At 37.3% G+C, this 26,022-nt stretch overlaps 2 protein-coding genes across 2 annotated transcripts; both read right to left on the minus strand.

Moving 5' to 3' along the window:
• Positions 1-1,843: 1,843 nt before the first annotated feature.
• Positions 1,844-10,002, minus strand: LOC145781393 (uncharacterized). Its single transcript, XM_082593186.1, has 5 exons — positions 9,854-10,002; positions 6,534-6,746; positions 5,032-5,268; positions 4,248-4,640; positions 1,844-2,551 (listed from the first exon to the last, which is right to left on the minus strand). The coding sequence occupies exons 1-5, from the start codon at positions 9,929-9,931 to the stop codon at positions 2,432-2,434; spliced, it is 1,041 nt and encodes a 346-aa protein (XP_082449312.1). The 5' UTR covers positions 9,932-10,002; the 3' UTR covers positions 1,844-2,431.
• An 833-nt stretch (positions 10,003-10,835) lies between these two features.
• Positions 10,836-25,818, minus strand: LOC145780936 (uncharacterized). The gene is made up of 15 exons (XM_082592611.1): positions 25,690-25,818; positions 24,609-25,384; positions 22,922-23,035; positions 22,254-22,319; positions 21,470-21,553; positions 20,822-20,971; positions 19,037-19,101; positions 18,546-18,751; positions 18,054-18,225; positions 17,539-17,653; positions 17,072-17,237; positions 15,259-15,468; positions 14,467-14,615; positions 12,907-13,084; positions 10,836-12,290 (listed from the first exon to the last, which is right to left on the minus strand). The coding sequence occupies exons 1-15, from the start codon at positions 25,801-25,803 to the stop codon at positions 12,165-12,167; spliced, it is 2,691 nt and encodes an 896-aa protein (XP_082448737.1). The 5' UTR covers positions 25,804-25,818; the 3' UTR covers positions 10,836-12,164.
• Between the last annotated feature and the right edge of the window lie 204 nt (positions 25,819-26,022).

The following is a 26,022-nucleotide window of genomic DNA, read 5'->3' on the forward strand; positions in this document are numbered from 1 at the left end:
AAAATTACATTGAATTTGGTGCACTCTGTGAGCATTTTTAACAAAAATGTGGGTATGAATATTCCTGAAAAATGGTACTGTCCGGTGGCATAGCAAAAGGATAAAATCATGTTTTTTTCGGCATTTTTCGGAAATAAAGATAAGTCTTTACGTTTTCTTGTTTCTAATTCCTGGCTGAGATATTTGATATTGGCAAAACTCGCTCTTTTAATGCAGATTTGTTTAAAATTAAGCAAATCTTTTGTAGACTGAAAGCATCATTCTCAATATCGTGACGTCATACACGTGCCAAAGGGGGGTTGCAACTCCCCCTTGGCTACGCCACTGCTTTGCAGTATTTAAGTCAAGTTCTGCGAGCATAGCATAACTCATGGTAAAATCCACTTATCCAATAATTGGATATTTTTGGCCAAATATTTTTACAAACAACTACATTAGTGGGATATAGAGAAAAAACAAAAACTTCATAAGCTCACTAGAACCGAGCAGGGTTTCAAAATTCTACCAATGAAGGAATGTAGGCTAGTGTGATATTCTAATAAACATCTGTAATAAGCTTATCTCAGCTTGTCGAAGCATTATTTTGCAAATACTGAATCGAAACATTCTGCCCAAATTTTAATACCAAAAAATTGAATGAGGCTGTTCACCAGGCATTAAATTAAATAATATGAGATGTTCTACTGTATACATTTTGTGATAGTTTAGCTTAATTTGCACCAGTAGAACATCTCATATTATTTATTTTAATACCAAATATAAAAGTTTTCAAAATTGTCGATACTCCGTTTTACATTCAAAGCAAAATGTTTTTTATACAAAATGCAACACTATAAAGTTACTAAACTGGTAGAATGTTGAAAACTTATGGTAAGAATTGATTTGTCCAAATAACTAGACATTTTTGCCCAAATGATTTTTATAATCCACTACATTAGCAGGATATTGAGAAAAAAACAAAAAACCTCATAAAGTTTCCAGTACCCAGTAGGCTTTTAAATCTTACCCATGAAAAAATGCAGCCTACATGTTAGTGAATATCAGTATTCAGTAATAAGCTTATCTCTGTTTCCCAACTGTGCTTTTTTACAGTTCTATTTTGCAGTTGTCGAATCGAAACTTATCATTCTGCCCAGATTGCAATACCACATGCAACAGTTTTCAAAGTCGATGATAATACATTTACATTCATTGGAAAATATTAATGTATTTCATAAATTACAACAATTATCATATGTAAAGTTTCTAAACTGGTGAGGCGTTGAAACATTGTGGTAAAATTGATTTGCCCAAATAACTGGACATTTTTGCCCAAATTTGCGACATTTTTTTTTCAGCGGGGTAGCGACCACCCCATCTCCTACGACTATGATGTAGATGCAAGTAGCTAGAAGTGATTACCACCAAAAAATATATATATTCAGAATTAAAGAGTGGGTGAAGAAAAATATTTCGTGTTTTTGAAAAAATAAATCGTGGTTAAGGAAATCACTATAGGCTACCCGGAAGGGGGCCCGGTACTTTACCATCTGACGGCTGAAGTGGCTGTTTTAACCTCTGATGGCAATTCCTTTAGATCTGATTATATTAAGATCTTGATAATGTTTGAAGTCGCGGGGATCTTTTAAATCCGGCTCGGGTCCAAAAGTACCACCTAGACCCCCCTGAGATGTACAATCACAAATTTGCTGACGTCCTTTAAAAGAAACTACAGTTCAGTTCAGTTTATTTTTTGTACAGCATTGACATTGTCGTTGATTACATTTTTGCGGAAGACCAGCTAAATTACAATTAAAAAGCGATTATCAAATGGATAAATTTTTAGAAAAATTCATTCAGTCATCAAATTCTGCAAAATGTGACAAATCAGGCCGCATCTCTAGGTACTGGTACCTACCACTAAACATCGCAGTCTTACATCCAAAGGTGTCGCTTACAGACTGCAGTGTTAGTGTAGGCCAGGCTATAATTTAGTAAAATTTAATGAAAGTGGTCCATAACTACAAAACACAAGCATGCAAACACCAAGATTTGGAATCTTTATTTGAACACACTAACTGGATGAATAACTAAACCGAAAGTTTCTGACACCGCTGTCCTAAAAAAACAACCATAGTAAGCTATAGCCTAACTTAGTTACATTAAAAAAAACAACATGGCCTTTACACAAACAGAACTTTTCTATAAGGTATGGACAACGCAAGCGATAGGCTACCACTGAGCATTGTAACCTTACATTCAGAGTATCGTTTACAATATCAGTAAAAACAGTAAAATTTAGCGAACACAGTTCAGCCTACAGGCCTACCTACAAAAAGGTTAGGAATAACTGTGGTCAATAACTTGAAAATAACTATTTTTGATATAAAAACCACTCTGTCTGCCAACACTTTGCACTGACAAGTTCTTTTTGCAGTGTGTAGCCTACTGGTCACACGTTCTGTGGCCATTTCCTTTTTGCTTCTTCTGCACCTCGATGCATAGATTTCCAATCAGAGTATTCGACTACAGTTTCTTGACATCCATCGTGATAGTGATGTGGGCGAGGGGCCTGAAAAAGTTAAAAACTTTAATAACACTAATCTATAGTCTACAAATAGCCTAGACTAGGCCTACAATGAAGCATTTTTAGTGAAGATGTCCAGCTGCACAGCGCAAGAATACAAAATAAACACTTCATCATTTCAGTGAAATTTTTGACTGCACTTAATCTGGTGAGAATGGCCCAGAAAATTCTGCCTTGTTTTGATCACAAATACAGTAGTCCCTGCTTAGTAGATCTGAGTCGGGAATTACCCCTATTCATTTCTGTAATAAAAAAAAGCTTAATAAGCCTAATTTTTAATTACATTTGTTGAAACTGGGTAAAAGGGCGTCAAAATTAACTGTTTTTTGTCTTGCTTTCGATAATTTCACACTTTATTACACTACTGATTCAGTTGTTAGTGTTCTGTGCATAGGCATAGTTAGGGAGTGGGGCAAAAGGGCCATGGCTCCTCCCAAATTTCTAAGATGTTAACTGCCAATAATTCATATTTTTCGCGTTTACGAGCAGATGATCAGTTAGGTATAATTAGGTCCGCGTTTACCCCCGTTCCGTACAATGTTAACCTACACCGCAGTCTACACGCAACTCACTGGTGAAGGCGGTTTTTACAAGATCCATGTGATGCAAGCGCGTCTAAACATGGAAATCTGAGAAACATTGCTTTTTTGTCACAAAACAATGCATTGACTTCAATAAATTCACTAAAAAGGCTGTTGTCAAGGGAAATCCTGCTGGTGCTGGTTACCACAAAGAAGTAGCCTCTCTTCTGCATCGAAAAATTTTGCCAAAGAAAGTAATCTGGTCAAGATGTGTGTGTAAATTTGGAGACAAAATACGCAGTGAAATCGCAAGAAACATGGTGACTTCTATTGTTAGGACTGCAGCCTAGGCTTAATGTTCTAAGCCTCAAGTAACATCTTTTTGCTCGAACATGTCGACATAATGGAAATTTTTTGAAGTGTTTTTAATTTTGCATTGGTGCCGAAAAACTTTTCCAAACGCAGTTTGCTCGAACGGCTGGAAACACCAAGTGGGCTCAGCAACTGTAGGCTAATGATATACAGCACGGTACGGTATAGTGCAAGAGATCGTTACAAGTCTAACAAAGCGTTTGTGTCTGTAATAGATGACGAGACTTGCAATATTTTAGGAAAAGAACAACTCAGCATTGTTTCGAGGCACATTAAAAGCAGCAAAGTGCATAAAAACTTTACAGAATTTGTAAGAATAGATTCGGTTTCAGCGAAATCATCTTCATCAAGTATGCAATAGATCGAGCTTCGCTTTTAGCAGCATCATCGTTGCTAACTTCACAATGTAAATAAAAACAACCTGTTTTAGCTTGATGCTGCGAGTTTGCTGTGGAAATAGCGAATTGCACTAGCTTTCGTCACTTATGGCACATGACCAGAGAACTGTGTTCCGAAAGCCTGGTTCGGCTCTCAGGCTGTGCGCTTGAGCAACGCATTTCAAGGACTGCTTTCTATTTAGCGGCGCTTAGTGAATGCAGTAAAAAAAAATTAATCGACCCTGCGTCAAAAGCCTCTACAAGTATGTGAAACCACCAGGAATAACCTCTCAAGGTTTTGTCAGTCTAAGGATAAAGATTCAAAACCAACCAGCCTATTACATGAAAATACACCACCGTAAGCGCATTACATCTAACAAGCCTCGTAGCAAAATATTAAACTTATTCCACCTCTGGTGAGTGTCTCTCGTCCATAGGCGACGTCTTCCGCTTGCCATGTTGAACACTTTTTTCGACTTTGACTTCTGCTTTTACTGGTCCAACCTTTTCGCTTCTCTGCTTGTACAGTGTGATCCACGCGATAAAAAATATTACTAATATGCCAACATTAACCGCGACCAATACCGCCGTTGAGTAGGCGTAAGCTGGTATTATTTCCTTACAGCCATCATTATATATGAAAGAAAAGTTTGAAGCTACAAGGACAGTTTTGATGTTACCCGAAGTAACTACTGCGTGATCGCAGGAAGTAAGTGCATGATTGCAACAGGAGTCTGGAATCCCCAAGAATTTTGGCACGAGCCAGTCCGTTACGTTTTCAGTTCCACAACAGCCAAAAAAACTCTGTTAGAACCAAATAACGTATTAGCCGAATGTTCAACACACTCTACAGTTATTACTCGAAGTTATAGTAGGCCTATAACCATTTTTTTCTGCGCATGCATAAATGAACATGACGTAGCCTGCTATTTAAATTAACGTGCAATGAAATATATGACTTATCGAGTACCACGACACTTATCAAATGTTAGCGCTGTGAAGTTCAATAAGTAAACTTTTTATAATTGCAGCTAAATTTTACGTGACCAATTTATTTTGTAGTTTGACTTTCTGCAGCCCAGGGTCTACCCTTTCACCATCCAAAGGTGTCCACTGTCCGAGTTAGTCAGAAATAAAGTGCAGCTGGTGTTTGGAAAATTAAATGAAGACCTCCGGTCTGATAACAAAACCTTACTTGATAATAGGTCATTCGCCTCAGAGTCGCTTCACTCGCATTTTCAACCACTTGGAGTGTAGTCATTGCAGCGCTTTGATGTAACAATAGAGCATCTTTCCCAGCTACGCAGAATACGACTACGATGAAGTACACAATAACATTTGTTCCCAAAGCAACTGAAAACACGTATCTTTGCATAGAGTATTTTCCTTTAAAGTGATGATACCTTTTCCGTGAAGTAAGCAACCCACCAACCTTTGGATGAAAAAACAAAATAATGTAAGTAAAGTGACTTGCGCTCATCTGGTGACTATAGGCTTCTAGATTACCTCCTGATGTTAAGAATGATACCTAGCTTTTATTACCGACGTTTCGTCAGTCAGCACGACTGACTTTATCAAGGGGGCAGAAACAGGTAAACGCAACGTGTTCAGTAACAAATGGCACAACACAAAATATTGTATTGTAAAATATTGTTGTAACGAAATGTTTTTCGTTCAGTGCTATAGCCACACTGTTTGTTGAAAGGAGCCAATCAATTCGCAAGATAGGCAACAAAACGTAATACAGCACAATCGAGTTTATTTCAGTCCCATACAGTAGATTCACATACGGTCCACTCAAACTGTACAAAAGTGAGTAGCCTACATCGAACACATAATAGTTGCAAAACAGAGTTTTTGGAGAACTTACTTTATACTTTAGAGCAAAAGGAGAAATTTTGCACAAGAGGAAGCAGCAGGAGTAAAATTAATTTCTGTGTTTTTTTTCGGTTAGAATTCTCTCCATATTGTCTCTGTCTACCTACAACTTATTCGCATATTTGTAATATGTAGGTCGTTCCAGCGGATGGGGTATTTTGACTGGTAGATAGCCTACTACAACATAAGACAATTTCTCCATGAACCAGCTGATGACTGCAGCATCGTGAGCAATTTATCGCTCAGCTAGAGAGTTGATTCTTGCATTGAACTTTATTTGGTACTTACAGAAGAAAAAATAGTAATGGCAGGGGTGAGAATCAAAAGCACGCCACTGAAATGATTATTCCCTAGTTCGAACCCCCTAGGTCACACTGGCGACGGCGAAACGTTCAATTACTTTACTTTCTAACGTGCATGAATCGCATGACTGCAATCAGTTGATTTAAATCTTGCCTTCTGAATTCTGATTGGTAAACCTTATTTGCTGTAAATTTCAAATACACCCTCAGTAAAGCATAACAAGTCACATAAACTTTGTTCTCATTATCCAAAGAAGATTATTAAAATTCTGATCGATTTATAGCAAATTTTGGTTGAGGTTTGACTGGAAATGATTGGCTGATTTTTGAGCTACGTCATTAAAATAGCTTTTTGTCTGGAAATGTAAAAAAATCTGGGAATACTTTTGCATAACGCGTTCTACTCCCAGAGCCGAGATCGTCTAAGTTGCGCTTCCTGGCACGTCCTTGATTTCTCTGGCTAAAGGTTACCTCAACTCGTTGCAGTTTTGTTCAGAAAAGATAGACTAATACTTACTAAATGTAGTAAAACCAAAATTCCACATACAAACAAAAAAATAGGAGATGTTCTTCGAAAGTGCTTGATTCCAAATATATTTGAAGGTTCGGTGGTGGAATCGGCATATAAAAGTCCGGCGAAAAACAACTCCAAAGCAATGGCCCAAGCAAATTGAATCATACTGCAGGCAAGCACAAACGTGCTGACGATGAGAAAAGCGACATTTTCAACCTTAATAAAACAAAATAATCAGTGTAAACTTTGTTGTTTGAACAATACTTGCTATCTTGACACAAAATAGACTTATTTAATACAAAAATACAAGAGACGTTGAGATCTGCAGTATTTACTATCAATTTTTTTATTTATTCTATTAAAGTCGGTTAAAAAAAAACAACCAAACGCTACCACAAAATCTGCTAAAATTTACCGCAAGCGGGGAACAAAGCACCCAGCAGTTTCGCGAGTGAAAACCGCTGAACTGGCAACCCTTGAAAATTATCATTGGCAGACATAGGCTAATCTTAACTCTCACTGTAGCCCAAACTCAGAAGAACTAGTCCAATTAAACTTCATTAAATTTTTTAATTAAATTTTAAACTTCAATTGAAGGTTTTTTTTAGCTTTGTTTTTCTTCATTTGCGTTTGATAGCCTTTTTGAGTTCATTCAGTCTAGATCAGTGGTTCTCAACCGGGGGTCCGCGGACCCCAAGGGGTTCGCGAAGCAATTTCAGGGGGTCTGTGAAAGTTTCCGAGTTTGCAGCATGATTGATAAATTACGAAATTTAAAAATTGGTTGGCTGTGCTTTATTTGTGTATTACCGTGATTTTCAAAATGTGGCCTACTTCCCAACGAACTGGTGCGATGTCTTTAGAAAGTTCAAAGGTTTGGTTTGGTTTCTTAACTAAAAAAGTATCATATAAATAATTTTTTTAATAAGGCTATGTTCAACTTAATTCTTGAGACAGCAGTCTATTGATCAATGCTTAACTTAGAATTGCAAACGTTAGTCAGCAGTCTATCACCGCTCACAGTTTTGCAATGACAAAGATTAAACTTATAACGAATTAATATTGATTAGAAATTAAAAAAGGGAGAAATTGTTTGTAACGGTCGCAAAATTCTATTGATTTTTGATAAAATTCCTAAAAAAACATCAAATTAACATATAAATTGGTCTACTGATTTTTGATGTTGTGTGCCAACAAAAAGCTCATAACACAATTTCGTCAATATCATCAATCGTCAGCGAGTTCAGCAAATTCTTCAACGTGTGTCGTTTCGAAACTTATGAAACATTTGATTCCATTGTAGGAGAATCGATATACCAAAATGTCAGATACAATTCTTTAAGGGTCCGCGACCGCTTCGAAGGTACCAAAAGGGGTCCGCCAAAACAAAAAGGTTGAGAACCACTGGTCTAGATGGTGTGAATATCGCAAGATGGCGTATTGCATTAATCGTGAGGTGAGTGCAGTGATCAATGATTCCTTTAGTGTTAGTGATAATGCTTGAGTCAGCTGTGTCTTTAGACTACCCGATGATGATTTAAGTAAGTTAAAAAAAAATTTTTGTCATAAAAACTGCGCATATCTCGTCGGTAGGCATACTTTTGCAGGTGTGGCTCTCTGTTGCTTCCACTTGTTTTGGGCTTTACGAATTCCTTTTTGGCATGATGTGGCAGCTTGTCGATGTTTTAGTTTGTTGTTTGGAGAAGGATTGTTCTCAAAGGTGAGTCGTGTATAAAGTTTACTTTCAATAAGGTTGATGATTGCTTGGTCGTTTTTATCCTACCAATTTTTGTTGTATTTGTAACTAATTTTTGCTTAAGTTGCAGCGGACTTTGCTTCTCAGAGTGCAGTCTATCGGGCTTCACTATGGCCTTATTTGGAATGTTAAAATAAATCATGCATGTTTTATTGTTTTTATCAAAAGCTACTGGGAAGAATTGCAAAATCTTGAGATAACGAAACTTGCTGCAGTCAAATTGGTGATGGGGAATGTTTGTTGTTATGCGTCTGATTGGTCTACGGATTTGTTCAGGCGGCATATCATAAGGCGGTGGTCTGTCCAACACCATGAACGCGCGGCTCGTTAATACTCTTTCCTTTCCAGAAGATGGCATAGTTAGATCCATTTTCTCTGATCTTGCCCTCTTCAAAAAATCTGGTCTCGCTTAGAGCTGCTACGTCGATGTTGAAACGTGCAAGTTTTTTGCATACCAAACCTGTGCGTGGTTCTGGTCGGTCGTTGTTACTTTTATCTTGTAATGTGCGACGTTTCGAGCACACAATGTGAAGGGTAGCTTAATATTTACAAAGTGAATATTAATTATATAATATATAAGGCAAAACTTCAAAATAAAGTAAATTAAGTGCGTGATGATTAATCAGGGTTGCCAGATCCAATTTAAAATTATAGCCCGCCCCACATCCATTTCAAAGCCACCCTAATAGAAGCACAATGTTTACAAACCTACACAGCTTAGCCAAAAGAAACTATAGGCTTACATAAAATAATCGAAGTAATAGTAATCTACTTATTTAACTCACAACAGTTTAAATGAGTGTTAAACAGTGTTGCCAGAAGTTTTTCCATCAGGTTTACACCAGTTGTCTATTAAAGCTATTGTAAAAGAAGAAAAACGTTGGTCCACTTGCCGAAAGAAGCTGTTTTAACTAAATCAAAGCAATAGAATTTATGAAAGAATGTTGGATCAACTTATATCACAAAAAAAGAAATCATAAAAACATCAAAGATTTCAGACTATGACTATTATTGAGAACTCAACATAACTTTGGTTGCATGCACTACTTTCTGTGCTCTATTAGTTAAGGAAGGATGAAAAATCAGCCCGACAAGCTCAAACGAAGAATCATCAGTTTTAAAATATTTCATGTGTATGATAATTATCATGTTCTTAGATGATCCTATGCAGAGAGTGCTTATTACTTATGCCGCAGTTGAACTAGGCTAATGCACAAACATTTTTACTTTTAAGTGCATTTTAAATATGAATCAAATTGTGTTTAGTAATCCGTTCAGGAGCAAAACTCACCAATTTTTTAACAGTTGTAGGCTAAGCCTAAGCTAGACTATTGGAAAATCTCGTAATGATATCGCAAAGGACGTGCCGGCAATCCACGCACTTTTAACTTCAACGAGCTTCAGTGGATGTCGTTTGAAAAGACAAAAGCGCTATTTTGTTAACTGTAAAAATACACTAACAATTTTTTTCAAAGCAAAAGTAGCCTAAGCAGGGAAATCACATACGTTTGCCTCAAACAACCTCAGTAAAACCTCGGGACCCATATTAAGCCTAATTATTTACACTTACCATAGGCTTTGTACACCGCTTCTTCAGCAGACTTTTTAAGAAAGTATCTGTCTCATCAACGGAACAATCTGAATCCATCTTTAACCGACCCTTGCTTAGTAATAGCCCAGTTTTTCACTTTAAATGATTAGACCCACGACTAGCCTATATTGTGCGCCTGCCGCCACGACAGGGTAAATGTACCAGTGTTGCCAGAGACCACCAAATTTATTTGTCGCTGCAGCTCCGAAAATTGCCCAGTTTTATCTGCATTTCACCAGCTTTTGATAATTACAGTACGACTCTAAAAAACGTCTTTACCATTTAAATGGTCAGGATAGGTTTTCTTTTTGCCCATTTCTTGCAATCACTGTTTCTTGTTTTTATATAAAGGCTATAACCTTGCTTCAAACCAGTTATTGAGGTTACTTTATGTCAATTCAATTTAGTGTCGTGCCTATTGTTTCAAGAAAATGACTACCGGTACTTGAAACAAAAAAAGGCCAAAGAAAAAAAATATTGGAATGTCCACGCAACAGCCGCCTGAGAGATTTCTGTATTGATGGTAGCATGCCATGATGTCTCGACTTTCCTTAGTGACGATTTCATTCAAACATGCTCACGATGCAAAAGTATCAATTGTCATTCCGAGTTATTTAGCTCTAACTTTATCTCGAGCCCAGAAATGGGTATTATAAGTGCAATGTTTGCATACTTTATGAGGAACTCGGAACTTATCTTGATCTCCCAGCTTAGCCTAATGTTACAGTAATAAGTTTGGCACCCTTTTCTGAGAAATCACTCAACAGTCGAGCTTTTCCTTTGATTTTTGTTTATCGTACCGTAGCCTATTTGTAGTGTATACTTGTCACAGTTGCAGTAAATCTGGGTAGTTAGGACAGCATCGTACACGTTTAAAAGGTATATTTTATTAGCCTATATCAGCGATCCCCAACCTTTTTGCTATCACAAACCGGTTTTAGAATAGAAATAGGCTAGATTCTTTATTACTCCAGTTTGCCGGAAGGAAGCATACCGTAATCGACCTGAATCGGCTTTAAAAGCTTAATTCTAGTCTATCGTGCAAGTCGCTGTTTTGTTACGATCACCAAAAGTCATTTTGTTACGTCTTGTGGGTGATAAAAAGCACGACAGAAATGAGAAATAATGTTTTGAGAGTGGACGAGTGTTGAGGATATGCAGGAGTAGGCTACTTACATGAACATCGTCTGAGATGTGTTGGACAACTTGAACGAATGAATGAAAATAACCCAACAAAGCGAGTGTGAAATGAGATAGTGACGGGAAAACCAAAGAAAACATGGAAAAACACAGTGAAGAATTATCTGACAAAAAGAAACTTAAAAATTGAAGATACCAACGATAAAAAAAGCGGAGAAGTAGCTGTAGACAACTGGTCGACCCTGATGTTTCGCGATGAAAACCAGGCTTAATTGAAGCAAAATGAAAAGAGAAAAATATTTATTATGCTGGTAGCTAGCCTATGATGTCACGTAAAGATTTAACAATACCGTGTTTAATCACTTTGCTTCAGCTGATCTAAACATCACTAATATTTCGAATTCAACAGCTTTATCATTGATTAATAATAACAGTTTAACTTTTTGCGATTCATTGACAAAGCACATGGTTGTGAAATGCACCAGTGGTTAGCGCGTTGGGCTCGCAGTCGAGAGCCTGCATGTTCGACTCCAGCCACCCGCACTTGCTGTTGTTTCTCTGGGCAAGAAACTTTACGATAATTGCCTCTACCCAGTGATCGATTTCGAGTAATTGGTAGTACCAAATTTAAGTCATAAGTAGAGTAGACAACCGGAAACAGACATTGCAGTCGGCTGCAGCGTGGGTCAGGTGTACGTCGGAAGGCGTACACCGATGCATAGCGCTCAAGTCCGCTTTCCCGCAATGCAGGGTAAACATATGAAAAACAAAACAAAGATGCAATATATGCAAACAGATTTTGCTGGCTAGTTAGAAGTGTAAAGTGTAAACTCTTGGGAACTAATAGTAGTTAACCAAACTTAGCAAAAGTACGCCAGAATACAACGCTGATGTGCTTATACCAACAGAGAAGTCAACAAAAAACATTATTGTGCTTTAGACAGCTCAAAACTACAAAAACATTAAGTTATTCGCTAAGACAAGTCATAATGAAAACAAAATAGAATCATAAAACTGCTAAAGAACTTCTTTCGTCGTTAAAAACACTCAAAGGAACATAAAAAGTATTTTTGATCAGCTTGGCAAAAACAAATTTTACGAAGCGTTAAGCTTACAAAGTTTAAAAAATAATTTAAAAAAGCTTCTTGTTTTAAGTTGTGTCCAGTCGTATCGTGCGCAATTTCCTTTCATCCACTAAGACACATGCTGCTTCATTGGAGCCACCACAGTAACGAGAGGAAGAGAACACTGTGAGGAGCTTACCGTTTTGTTGAACCTAAAACAAACATTGGAAGATCATGCTTTTCACAAGGTGAAATTACTGAACAACCAACATGTTCAACAAAGACCACTACTTGTACCTAGAGATGAAGTCTCAGAACAAAACAATTTCCCGATCCTGAAGCTGTTTAAGAACTAAGATTGGAACACAGAACTTGAAATACGCTTCAAGACAGGCGGAGATCGCTAGATTTCTAGCAGCATGTGGTAACAACTTTCATCAGCCGGAGGGTTGCCAGTGCCCTTTTTCTGGCCAAGGCGGCTTGAAATATTCGTATATAAAATGCAGTTAGGGCATAATGCACATATTAGCCTATGATAGTTTGTACTAAGAGAGTAACTGTTTGTATAGTTTGTATTAAGGGAATACTGACAAAGGTAATGCTTCTTAATTAGTCATCAATATTGTAGTATGCCTATTAGCCTATAAAATTGATTGTAAAAATACGCATAGCTTAAGACATGGAATGCAGTTTCAATGAAATGAAAAAGCACAACTTAAACCAAATGTCTCTGAAATCAATCTCTATGATGCAGGTATCATATGGAACAACGTGGCATATCCTCTGTCAAAGTAAACTCATTATTACAAAAAATCTCGAAAAACAAACCTTAAACCCGATTTGTTGCACTTCGTGCGCACGTATCACGTGACTAAATCCGTTTTCGCTCAGGAACCGCTCAAGCGCATCGCTGGTGAACATGCTCGCAGTGTGACGTCGATGGTTTGGAATAAATCCGCCATGTTTGGATAGACTCTTTGCTTCTTCCAGTGGCAAATCATGAAGTCTGTAACGCAAAGTACGTGAACATGAGAAAAAAGAACTGACAAAATTCCATGAACATGACATTAGCAAAACGATACACAAAGTAAAACAACCAAATACGGCTATCACCTCAGTCAACAAAAGTTATATTTATCAACGTTGATGCAAAAAGGCAACTTTTTTCCGGCTGGAATGAACATAGCTGTCCAACAGGCAGCGGTAGATATATTCAGTTAGCTACCGTTGACAGGAGGGTTTAGGGGGGGGGGGGGTAGTTTTGGACTCGAAATGATATTAGAAGACCATAACCTTTCCAAGGGGCCCAGAAGTAAAAGAAACCACAATATATTCTTAGAATATAGTGAGTTTTTCTTGAAAATGTCTTGATTTTTGGCCCGAGGATGTTGTTGATACCGGTGTAACGGTCCAGGAGTGACCGTAACTTTCCGACCGCGTATACGCAGTCCAGAAGTTACTGCCAGACCAGAAGTAAACAAAGGTTGCCAGATTTAATGGTTGCAGCAGATGCAAGAAAAATAAGATTAAATTTAAAATAAAACCTTTTGACAAAATTCATTGTTGTATTTGAATAAAAAAAAAGTTTGAAACAAGGCATCGCTTAGGATGTTCAGTATGGCAGTCTTCAGTATCATGAATCATGGCAGTCTTCAGTACAGGCTTCAATAATACATCGTTCAAGCTTTCAGTTTGATTAAAGGCAGACTTGTTTGCGATTGATGACAAGCTAAATTGCAAAAGTAAGCTTCTTGTCTGAGTTGTAGTTGATAAACACACACTGACTATATTCTACGTAATTTTGTATTACTTTTTTGCGACTGGCGACATGCAAAATGTCAATTACGTTGTGATATTTGTGTTGTAACTCATGAGTCAACCTGGCAACACTGGAGCAAGTAATTTAAAAAAAAAATTATTACAGATAAAACTAAAGATATGGGCTAAATTCGATCAAATTTGCCTAACATCGCGTGCGAAAACAAGGTACTTGTCGAGAAAGTATGAAAACATAACTCGTTTGAATTCTAAGAAGTCCTTTTGAAAAAATATATCTGCAAAATCTTAAAGTTTAAACTTTTCCGCATGGCCAATGACTTCATCAATCATAGTTTGCAGTTTACTCTGAATCCTAGTTACAAAATATGCACAAAAACAAAAAAAGTTTCAACTGTATGATATTCTACCTATTTGCAAGTTTTTTCAATTTTTGAGAGGTTATAAATTTAAGTAGTTTTTAAAAAAACAATAATGAAATATTTGGCAACCCTGGTTACTCCCGGACTGTAGCAACTTCTGGACCACTACACCGGGACCAAATTATCCTCTCAACGACCCTGGATATATTTCATCTTTAAAATCGTTCGCTTTTAATAGGTATCACAAAACCTTATTGGATCGTTCCACATCAATTCCCATGCGAGTGGGCTCTGAGTCTCAGGATCAGGCAAAGGAACAGGAACACTGTTGATGGCCTCGGTAAGTGGCAAGTTGGAATACAAACTCTTTCCTGGTATACCACCGTGAGCAGTGAAAATCTGAAGTCAAAATAAAGATGAGTTGTAAGCAGAATTTTCTTGAGGAGCATTTCTTTTTTTTGTTAATTGGAATAACGTCAACAATTCGTCAAATCAAACTTTCAGCTTTTTTGTCAGTGCAAATCAAACTTTCCGGATTGTTTACACAATGTGGGACCAAAACTAGCTGTTTTATCCAGTTCATTCTAAATAATTGTTGTATGATGCTTTCAGCCATCCAAGCATGGGCAAAACGGATACCCACAACAAAATATCCTTGAAAATTAACAAAGGAAGGCAAAGGCATCAATTTTATATTCTGGGCAGGTGTGCAGGTCTGATGTCAGCACTATAAATAGAGCACTTCGAATTTGGTACTTTTTGTTTTCTATTTTTATTGCTTAAGTTTACATTTGTTTACATTTATTTACTTGGGGTTTTTCTTTTCTCATGTTTTGTTCACTGCAATTATTAAATAACATAGTTTGGCAACCATGGTCCCTTTTTGACTGCTGCATCGTTGGTATGCAGATAACAAGCACAGAACTGTGACCTTAAACAGATCAATGGTCGCATTACCAAATATTCTTCCGCTCTAATGAAAGTAAAGAAATTACATATGAAGTAAATACGACAACTCAAAGGCTATTTCACATATACTTACTTTCCCATCTACAACAGCAGCAACCGGCAATAAGTCAAAGCACTGGTTTAGTTCTTCCCAGATTTTCAAGCCCAAAGTTTCACCAAATTTCATCAAACATTCTGTTTGAAAGGAAAAGGAAATTTGGATCTCTCTCAGTTCGTGGTTGCCACGGACGAGAAATATTTTATTCGGACACAGAACCTTTTGAGAAAGTAGGTACGCCACAACCTTAAAAAAAAACAAAGCAACTCGTTTAGGCGCTGTTTGAGCATCGTACGGCATCATGGAAGGTTGTAAACCGTCATAATATTCACATATGTGTGAAGACTTTTAAGAACAAAAGCTATCTTTGGCGTCATATGGGCGAAAAAAAGCAAGAAAATAGTTTCAGATGATCTTAGAACATCTGCTTTCAAAACTAAACTAAAATCATGATTTCCACGATCAGAATCAAGGATTTATGACATAAAATCAACAGAGCATGATCAGTTGAGGTGAAAAAGTGAATCAAACTGTCATCATTAAAACAGTTCTTGACTTTATGTTAGAAACATGTAGTTGATTAGATTGTTTAAAACACTAAATGGCTAGAGTGGAAGCTACACCGTATGGTTAGCGAATCGCAACTGTTCACTGTGCTAGTGAGTGCTCAACCTTGTGTTGATAGCCAGGAAGAACGCTTCCTTCTTCACACAGTTCTTGACTTTATTGCTAAAACACGCGAAAGCTGAGAGCCCGTTCGGTCTCAACTGAAGAAAATTTGATAGTTTTCGGAAATCTACTCAACTCTGACGTCTTTCTGTAAATGTTTTGAAATTGCAAGATAAATTGTATAATCTCAATCAAAATTTAAAAATACGAGGTCTTGCACATGGCGACCTGAAACACACAGGCAGGTTTTTTTTTAAGGTTTGGTTTGGGTGACCGCTAAGTAGTTTTAAGAGACCGCAAGTGTTTCATTTAAATACCAAAAAATAGCCATAACTACATACAATCAACGCAACATAAAATGAATTAGTCGACAAGGCACAGCTTAAATAATTGTGACAGCGACCAAACAGCCTGCCCAACACGGCCGCCAAACAAGTTTGCTGCACAATCAAACAAAGTGTGCTTGTTGGCTTCTGCTTGTTATGTTTCCACACGTAAAAACTGATCATTATGCGCCATAAATCAGAAATAAACATTGACGAGTATCGAAGGTGCACTTCTTTTGTAAATAACTTTTTGATTCAGCGGTTAGCTGTACCTCCACTTATTCTTTTTTCCAGACGTGAACTATTGATCGTAATTAAGCTATATTCGTATTATCGACAAGACATAGCGAGAAACAACCATTACTTTTCTACTGTAGTTGCAAGTCCAAATTTTGGGAAACCGCTGGAGAAATTTGGGGGACCGTTTCGGTCCCCCAAAACACCTTAAAAAAAACACTGCACACAGGTCTTGCCAACATATGTTTTAGCCATAGCGATCTATAAAGGTCGCCATGATCTCAGCCTATGTTTAAAGACAGCTAATAATTTGTCAAGATGAGGGGTCTTAGAGTCCTATCTGGTCGTTTACATAATCTTCTGTCAAGTCTCGGTTGTTTCAACTGATATCAGTGAGGTAATTAAAATTATTACGGCAGTCATTAGCATAAAATTAGGTTTGATGTGACAAACTACATGATGGAATCTGAAGGCTAGAGTGATTAAAACGTTAAAGAAGTTGGTTAAAAAAAGAAAATTGTATTTTAAGAGAATTTTAAGGTTTGATCGTCGTTCTTAAAAAGAAAACATTTGCGCTTGTCGTAATTGTGTATACTAAATCTAGTCAAGAAAAACACCTCGACACCGTTTTTTCCCCGATCGACATAATCTCCTAAGAACAGGAATCGGCAAGGCGTGAGAAGAGGACCGACCCTCCATAGGGCCTTCTCAAAGCACACAAGATCGTGGTAGTTCCCATGGATGTCACCCAGGATGTAGGTGGGAGATTGAAGAGATAACAATCTAAACAAGTCAACAGACATCAGTCAAAAACGTATAAGCTGGCATTTTCAACACAATGAACTTACTGTACGTACGCATACACTACGTTGCAGACAGTGGCACACCATTTCAGCCTAAAGTCCATACTGTACACTGTACAGTCAACATTGCAATATTATAAGATCATGCTATGCAAACTACCTCTGTATCGATGTAATAAGTTAACGTTCTTGAAGCATTTACAAACCGTTCCGATGTTAGACAAATTATATTAAAGAATTTTTTGGAGTGATAGTTATAGAAAACAAAAGTGACTACTAACCGATCTTCTTTTTGCAGGATGAGTTTCGCTTCCCGACAAACCGCCAACAAGCATCTTGCCAAAGCCGGCATATCGACTTCTCCCCAAGAGAACTGCGACTTATCGGCTTTCCCAGCTAAAAGTTCAAACAAGTTTTTTTACACTTGTCTTTAAGGTTGGCAGTTTCGCGGTTTTTCCGTTGAATTGGGCTAATTCTGTTTACGTAGTCGACGAAAGAAAACTTTAGCAGTTCTGGGCTGTGTCTCGTTAATTTTTCGGGATTTCGTTTTATTTGGAGCCGGCTTTCGCAGAATAAATAGTAGCCTACCATTTCCACACAATTGTTTTTGATCAATTTACTTTGCGTAAATTTGGATTAATTTTGGGCTTGCTTCCAACATGTAATCATTTGGATGATTCATATTAGCAATTGGGCCAAAAACTTAAAAAACATCTGGCAATACTGCTTACCGTGGGCTACATACAATATTGCAATAACAATCACATAAGCTTGGTGTGTGGCCGAGAGGACTTACCTTGAGAACTCTTTTGTGGTCGTTCGAAATATCTTAAACCATTCAACATCTCATTGGCGTGTGACCTCTTGTTAAATGCTTGTACACTGGCTGTTCGGGAAAATTTGACTTTGTCCGGCACTAATTCAAAGGGAGATTCAGACGTACTTCCATCAGTATCCGGCTTCCCTGCCTGTTTAGTAAACATTGATAAATATCAGGCGTGAGAACACATCAAAAACTACATCCACGCAACATACTGCAGACTAAACCAACCATGGACGCACTGTGAGTAGGCTACTTGTACACGTCTTAAACACACCTCCACACTTTACACATTGTACACATGGAAAGGTTTTGCTGCTGCAAAGTTATCAGCTTTCTCAGCATTTATGAAAACAGTGAAGAATGATACCGTATGAAATGGTTCATGCCGTAGCCTAAATAGATAAAAAGATCCCTTAGCGACAAAAAAACTTTCAGCATTAATTTTTTTTACGAACCAACACGCACCGATTCATCAACGCCCAACTCCCAGAGTGATTTTGCTTCCACAGTGGTTCCAGTCCGGCGGACTTTCACTGAGTGGAGGGCAAGAGTGTACGGTTCGTCTTTGATAGGAGGACTTCGCAATTCAGGTTCGCATGACATCTGATCACGCGTTTCATCATCCACAACAGGAGCGGTATCACTTGCTTCAAGTGTGTCCACATCAGTATCTATAAATAATAACCAAGACTAAACCACTGTTCCTGCAGATAATCGGGGAGAAGGAAGTTAAACTCCAAGATAAAATGTTGTTATTGAATTTTTTATTAAAACGTTTCTTTGAACTTACCCATGATTCAAAAGGATGCGTTGTGCGATAAAAATATTCACAAAAGCGGAGGATATCAAACTAAATTGGAAAATTTAAGAAAGTTAATCAATGTTAAAGAAAGTTCTAAGCTTTCAACGGAAGTGATATTACGGTCATTCATAGAGGTGATATCACCGTCATTTACCGTCGAACGTGCGTTGTCGCTTCGCCTCGCTGTTTATTTCCGGTGAAGCATTTCCACTGAGTGATCTGAAGGACAAGAAATGTTGCCAATAACACTCCATTTGAATAAGCTGAAGATAGTATTATTACAGCGAAATCGACTTATTAAAAAATCATGATGAGGTGGGATTGCTGTGTAAATGCCAGCATTTGGTGAATGCAAACAATGGCCTACTACCAATGAACCGTAGACAAATAAAACCTAACAACCACACGGCATGTAACATCATATAATAACATAAAAATAAACTAAAAATTACAAACGTTTTCGGCCATACTACTGTTAGCCCTTTTCAAGTAACCAACTGACTGACGTTGTACATAAATTGAAATTACAAAACTGATCTACATACACAGAAATCGAAAAAAAAAGAACACATAAGAATGAAACAGCAAGGCAGAGAAAAGGTAAAATCACATGACGCTTAATTGCGCAAGGAAAAAAACACACATAAATGACACAATATGACGTGAAGACATTTAGCAGATAGGAGGCGCCTGTGGCAACAACTGCTTATTGGGGTCTGCTACTATTCGGTGAGTCCGATTCGGTGAGTCCGATTCGGTGAGTCTGATTCGGTGAGTTCCTAACTTCTAACCCCTAACCTTAACTCCCAACCCCTAACCCTAAAACGGCAATGATAATTAGGCTATGGTACCCGATAATTTAAAAAAAAAATTGAAAAAATCCCCCGTTAAGGGATCGGACTCACCGAATCGGACTCACCGAAACGGGCCATTCCGGCTTATTGAGGCGAGGGTTGCAAGATTTTAAGACCAAAGCCTCGTGGATTTTAGTATCAAATTCGGTGACGCATTTACGTACCATTCTAAAAGACTCCAGGGATGGTTAATTGTTTGAACAAATTTGGCAGACGAGTATAATATGATCTTTAATGGAACTTTTTCTGGTAAATCCAAATGCTCCCTCACTCTTGTGGCCAAATGTCGCGTGGACAATGTCTTCACGTAATTTTGCGTCATTCAAGTGTTTTTTTTTGCGATTTCTGTGTATGTAGATCAGTTTTGTAATTTCAATTTATGTACAACGTCATCATCATCATCATCATAATCCATCGTCGGTTTGTTCCCCACTAGTGGGGGTGGCCGATTGTTTCCGCGCAGCAATTGTCTTAATCTCTTTTCTCCATTTCACCCTGTCCCTTGCATCTTCCTCCTTCAGTCCGACTTTTTTAAACTCATCCTTCACTTGTTGTTTCCACGTTCTTCTTGGACGACCGCGTTTCCTCTTCCCATCCACCTTTAGATCTAGTGCCGTTCTAAGAAAACTTCCTTCCTCCCTCCTTATCACATGTCCATACCATCTTACTCCATTTGCCCTTGCCAGTTGGTCTATGGTCTCTCTCATCTCTAGCATATCCAACAATTCTTCAGTCCTTTTTTCCCTTCTCGTTTTCACCCCACATCTAGTTTTCACCCCACATCCAGTTGGTTACTTGAAAAGGGCTAACATGAGTAATTGAGTATGGCCGAAAACGTTTGTAATTTTTAGTTTATTTTCATGTAACATCATTATATGATGTTACATGCCGTGTGGTTGTTAGGTTTTAGTTGTCTATGGTTCAAAAAAATCACCTCTTTACCAAATTGTACTACCAGTGAGCGACATACCTCGATAAAGCTTTTCAGAGGACTTCAAAGTCGTAACAAAATATGCATTGTTGATAAGGCGAATGGTACGAGGAATGGAAATCTAAAAGATTAGATCAAAAGTGGTAGGACTGACCTTGATGAATCGCGAGACCGCTTCATGTTCTTCAACCAAGGCTTTTCCAGCATTCGGTAAAGGCCGGATGTCCCTCGGAACTTCAACTGGCCTACCGTCTCAAGGAACGATGTGAGCGTAAGTTGGGGTTCCGGGTGATCACCAAACTGCCTTTAAAGATGAAGATTTATGAATATTAGAACGAGGAACTTGATACTTGATAGCTTTGAGGCAGTTGTCAGCAAATCGAGGTAAATTACCACAAATGAGATAAAAATTAAGCTTCCAGTGAATAATTTTGGGAGTTTGTTGTGGGTTTGCAATGATTTTACAATGTAACTTACTTTCCGATGCTGTCATTCCTTGTCATGTATTTTTAAAAATATGTTTATTTGATAATGGCAATAAAATGCAATATAGTTGCTGGTGTAACTGCAAACTTTTCCCATCCAAAATACATAGAAACAGATGAGTGAAATTGGGTAAGCAAAAGCCTAAGCAAAGTTTTAATTAAACAACTTTGAAGTAACAAAATCCCTATTCAAACTTTTATTCTTGCTACAAATCGGCTGCCGAGAAACAAACAAAATCCCTGACATTATTCACGATGTGTAAAGAGAAGAGTTTGCCGACAACTCTAAGCCTAAGGTAAACTGAAATTTAAATCACTTGGCGGCTTTTCTGGCTTCCAAAGCTAATTTTTCCTTGGGCAATTTTTCTCCTTTGATCTTTTTTATATCTGAAAACATTCTCCTGCAATCATAAATATAAAGGAAAATATGTTACAAATTTGACAGTCTTCAAGATTTTCAAATGAACCACTTTCTACATGAAATTTTACAACAAGAAATTTGCATGTAAGCTAACTTCATAAAATGTAAATGAATCCACATTTAGCTTTTTTGTGAATAAAACACTACTTTCTTGGCGAGTGAAAGTTAACTTCGACATTAAAAATCTGCAGCAAAGTGTTACCACAGTAGTTAGTGTCATAAGAACGCGCCATTTTGGAAACGATAGAATAGCAAACATTTTACATGTAAATTTCAAGGCCTAGCTACACGATACGGCTACAATACGTGGGTAGTCGTATTGAGCAGGTTCTTCTGACTTACTAAGCTCGAAGGGTGGTACATAACATCTAAAGCAGTGGTTCTCAATCTGTTTGTTTTGGCAGGCGCCTTCTGGTGCTCTCGAAGGGGTTTCGGACCCCTACCAACTTTTATCTGATATCTATATCGGGTCTCCTAATGGAAACAATTGTTCCTTAAGTTTCGAAGATGGCGATTGATGCTATTGACGAAGTTATGTCATGAGCTACCCATGTTGGCTCAGAAAATCAAGTCAGCATCTATAGTCTATGCTGATTTGATGGTTTTCTATAAATTTATCAAAATTAATAGATTGATCTTTCACTGATCTTAAAATAAACCAAATGCAAGATTTCACTTACAAAAAATCTTCAAAATCAAGCTTTCCATCACATGTGCGATCATAAAACCGAAAAATGCATCGACATCTACAAATGGTAACAGATATTAAAGTTAATGGTTGGCAACTGCTCAAATGATAATAGGCCTAGTATAGTGCATTTGACACTGTTCCCTTGTTTTTGTTTGTTTTGCAGCTAGAACTTTCTGCTATGTTGTAATAATACACTAACACTGTGATCCATATTTACAATGTATATAGTTAACAAACACTATTGATTGATTGATTGAATCTTTATCCTCGGACTGGGAAAGCTTCTTGCAGGGCTTAATCCTGGCAGTTGAAGAGCTTAATCCTGGCAGTTTTGCATACTTGTAGAGGCTTCGGATCACTGACGCAGGCCCAGTCACCGAGATTGACAGAGTGAAGTTTCCGATTGTTGAAGTCTTGTAGCCGGGGAACTATTCCATCCATTAGATGCCGCTGAATGGAGAGCAGTCCTTAACGTGCGTTGCTCAAGCGCACACCCCGAGAGTCGAACCAGCGCCGCTTGATCTTGAAGTTTCTTCTTTCCAGAAGTGACGCGCTAACCAATTGAGCTATCGGGGCGGACATTGAAAAGCTGCAGCTTTACAAGAACTTTTGCAAATGAAAAGTTTTTCAACAAAGCAAAAGTTATAATGTACATACCTATGCTCTGCCATTTTCCCGCCATGTTGCACATGTGGTTGCAAAAAGTACATGCCCAGAAGAAACTCATGAAAACTGATGAACACTTGTTGATCTTCAGCCATGCAAAACGATCTGGAAATTAAGATCAATCCATAATGCATGGCTTTTATGTAGAAAGATAACTATAGATCAGTGGTTCCCAACCGGGGTGCCGCGGCACCCTGGGGTGCCAATTGCAATGCTCAAGGGTGCCGCGAGATATTGCAATACTGCGGCCCATTCTATATTTTAACTTTAACCCGTTAAGTGCGCGATTTATTTATTTATATATTTTAACTCTAATCCGCGGTATACCTTTGTTTTCTCGCCCACGAAAAACAACTTGAAAGAGATTTTGATTCGTTGCTGTTCTTTCCATAAAAACGTTTGAAACGCATCATTATTGCCAGGTTTCATGATTTTATTTTGCGTTTCAAGGTGCACAAAGTCAAATTGCAGTGATGGATTATCGGATTGTGTGACCCAGCAGGACTATAAAATAGCAAGATTGTTTGCGAACCATTATAAAATCGGAAACTTTTACATGGGGATACATGCAAATACAAGCACGATACATAGCTAATCGAGAAAAGGCTAAGTTATAATTAATTTGTTCTTTATAACTTACTTATGATGGAGAAATTTATTACACAGAAAAGAATGTGGAACAATGTTGATCATGATGCAGAAGCAGAAGTAGGAAGTACAAGTAAAAAGAAAGCAAAAAAGACTGGTCTTTACTGTGACAGTTATTTGAGTATATAGGCTTTAGTTGGTGTGGTGACCAAGCACAACCTCTACCAGAGTGTCTATTATGCAAACAAAAATTGTCAAACGAAGCCATGGTGCCAAGAAAATTGAACAGACACTTCACTAAAAAAACATGGACATCTCTCGTATAAACCTCGAATACATTTTGAGAGAGTTTTAGCTGAAAGAAAACAGCAAAGCCAGGCGTTTACACAAATTTTCAAAGTATATAGGTATCTACCAAAGCTCAAGAGGCCAGTTGTTTAGTAGCAGAAATTATTGCTAAAAACTCAAAGCCTCACACCAAAGCGGAGAACATTATCCTTCCTGCATGCAGTGCAATTGTGAAAACAATGCTCGGAAATAAGGCCGAGGAAGAAATAAAAAAGATTCCCTTGTCAAATAATACCATTTGTAGAAGAATTTGTGATATGTTTGCCCCCGGGTTTGCCGACATAGAAAATACTGTACCGGTAATCACTTCTGTGTTATTTCATACAGTTATTTGAAATACAAAAACCTCATAAAATTGATCCAGTTGTGCCAGGGTGCCGCAAACTATTTATCTCTTTGATAGGGTGCCGCAAGATCTAAAAGGTTGGGAACCACTGCTATAGATGTTTGTCGTAGATGTTTGTCGATGTTTGTCGATGTACACCCGTTGGTTGAAGATTTAGATTAAGTGGACGGGAAGGCAAGGAAGCTAATCTTTGTGACCACCTTCAGGCATGCCTTTAAGTGTCTTGCCAAAGACACAGCCACATGCTCTTGAGCGGAACTATAGATAATAACGATGTGAAAAAATTCAATATAATGATATGGCTCCAGTTTTTGTGACGGGTAACATCAAGATACTTCTTACATACTTTCAATAGATATCTTGTATTGCAGCTTAAAATAAAACAACATGTCATACCTGAAGTAATCTTGCTGTCGAAGTGTATTTGATTCTTCCAAAACATGTTTACACAAATTTTCACAGAAATTTTTACAATTAAGAAATCTAGATGGGAATGAGCTTGCATAGAATAACTGGCGCAAATGCAGTTTCTCATTTTCATCAAAATTGGTAACACTGAGTAATGATTCTTGTACAGAAGCTGGAATTTTATTGTCTACTTTTTCATTGTGTTCGAACAAGAAGCACGAAGATGACTGATCGTCAGTTGGACTACCGTCTTTGAAAAAATTGCCATTAAAATATTTGAATGCATTGTTAGAATCCATATGAATGCTTTTAGCATTTGAATTCTTATGACTAGCATTCAAATCTTGTATTACATTAATTGACACAACTTTCTGCTGTCCAGAAATAACTTGTTGCAGAAAAATTAATGGTTCAGGTCCTAACAAGTACTTAGCATTTAAAGCATCAGAAAGTGCATTTAATGACATCCATTTTGCATTTGTATGTGTACAAAATTCATCCATCTTCTTCATGCTTTCATCTAGTTCATTTGGTTTCAAATTCTCAGTGACGATTTTTTTGTCTTTTACAGACACAAAATATGTCATAACAATCTCTTCTGTGCAACAATCACAGTCAGAAAGCAAACAAACTTTTGTTCGTTTATTGCAATCATTCTGGCACTTTTGTATAGGAAAACGTGCAATATCAATTATTCCAATGACCTTTGGGTTTTCTTCATCAATCGCTTTAAGAAGATACGAAAGTGCATCAAACACAGTCTCCTAAATGTATAACAGTGATTTGCATAATTCACCAAACACATATGAAAATCACAACTTAAAAATCAATGACAAATATTTTTATAAGTTTGAATCATGTTTTATGACCAAGTGTAAAAAAGAAAATGATGATGTCACACATCAGTACCTCACATTAGAAATATTACTACAGTACATTTATATTAAGAACAAGAAGCCAAAAGGTGAAATTTTAATGTTTGGTATGCTATATCTTATAAAATTGCTTTACAAGTTTCCGTCATAAAATTTAATATAACTTGTAGTTTAAAATTAAACAAATTACTTACTTTTGAATCTAAATTTTTGTATGGGAGCCAATATGAACTTCCAAAAGAATTTGAATTGGAAGCAACAAGGCATTTTAAATCACTTTCTCTCCAAACAAATAATGCAATGAGCATTATCTTAAAATTTCTTTCAATTCTATTCTTTTAGATACAAAGTCATCTGTAGTCAACAGAAATTTCATGAAGGATATGAGCGTTAACCTCAAGTTGAACAAAATATGCATAAATAACTTGAACTACTGCACTGTGCAACTTTACTAAAAAATGTTGATAAATAGGATAGCCCATTTCTTTTGTTATTTGAAATTTCAAATTCATTTATTTTGGTTGGAA

This window comes from Aplidium turbinatum, chromosome 12 (assembly GCF_918807975.1).
Source record: "Aplidium turbinatum chromosome 12, kaAplTurb1.1, whole genome shotgun sequence".
Taxonomy (NCBI): Eukaryota; Metazoa; Chordata; class Ascidiacea; order Aplousobranchia; family Polyclinidae; genus Aplidium; species Aplidium turbinatum.